The following is a 400-nucleotide window of genomic DNA, read 5'->3' as shown; positions in this document are numbered from 1 at the left end:
CCTGCCGTGTCCCTCCCCGGGTGTGGGGATGCCACCACCGCCCTGGCAGGGCTGCAGGACCCCTCCCTACCTCTGCGGTACTCGATGGCCAGGGCAACGACGGCAACGCTGAGCAGCAGGGCCAGGGAGACGGCGATGGCACACAGAACCAGCTCCAGCTGGCTGCGCGAAGCCAGGCGGCTCAGTAGCGGCCCTGGCCCCTTCCGAAACCCCACCTGGGCAGGAGCAGGACCTGCCATCGCACCACGGGGGGACCAAACCTCACTGCTCCCCCTTCCTTCCCCTACCGCTCCCTGGTGCCTGGCTCGGCTGCATGACAACGTAGGGACCAGGGCATCCTTCTATGGGTGCCCAGGGCACAAGCCCTGGCAAGCCGGGGGGGGGGGCTAGGGGCCCCCCC

General features: G+C 70.0%; 1 protein-coding gene across 1 annotated transcript in view; it reads right to left on the bottom strand.

Annotated features, from left to right (window-relative positions):
• LOC104168487 (endothelin-converting enzyme 2-like) overlaps positions 1-239 on the bottom strand; it is a gene marked incomplete at its 3' end in the record, with an annotated part of 4,013 nt that extends 3,774 nt beyond the window's left edge. Inside the window, 1 exon segment of the mRNA XM_009709093.1 lies at positions 71-239. Within this exon segment, the coding sequence (XP_009707395.1) occupies positions 71-239 (169 nt within the window).
• Positions 240-400: the final 161 nt, after the last annotated feature.

The sequence above is a fragment of the Cariama cristata genome, unplaced genomic scaffold, assembly GCF_000690535.1.
Source record: "Cariama cristata isolate BGI_N322 unplaced genomic scaffold, ASM69053v1 scaffold25001, whole genome shotgun sequence".
Classification (NCBI taxonomy): Eukaryota; Metazoa; Chordata; class Aves; order Cariamiformes; family Cariamidae; genus Cariama; species Cariama cristata.
This window is presented reverse-complemented; position numbering and strand designations above follow the sequence as displayed.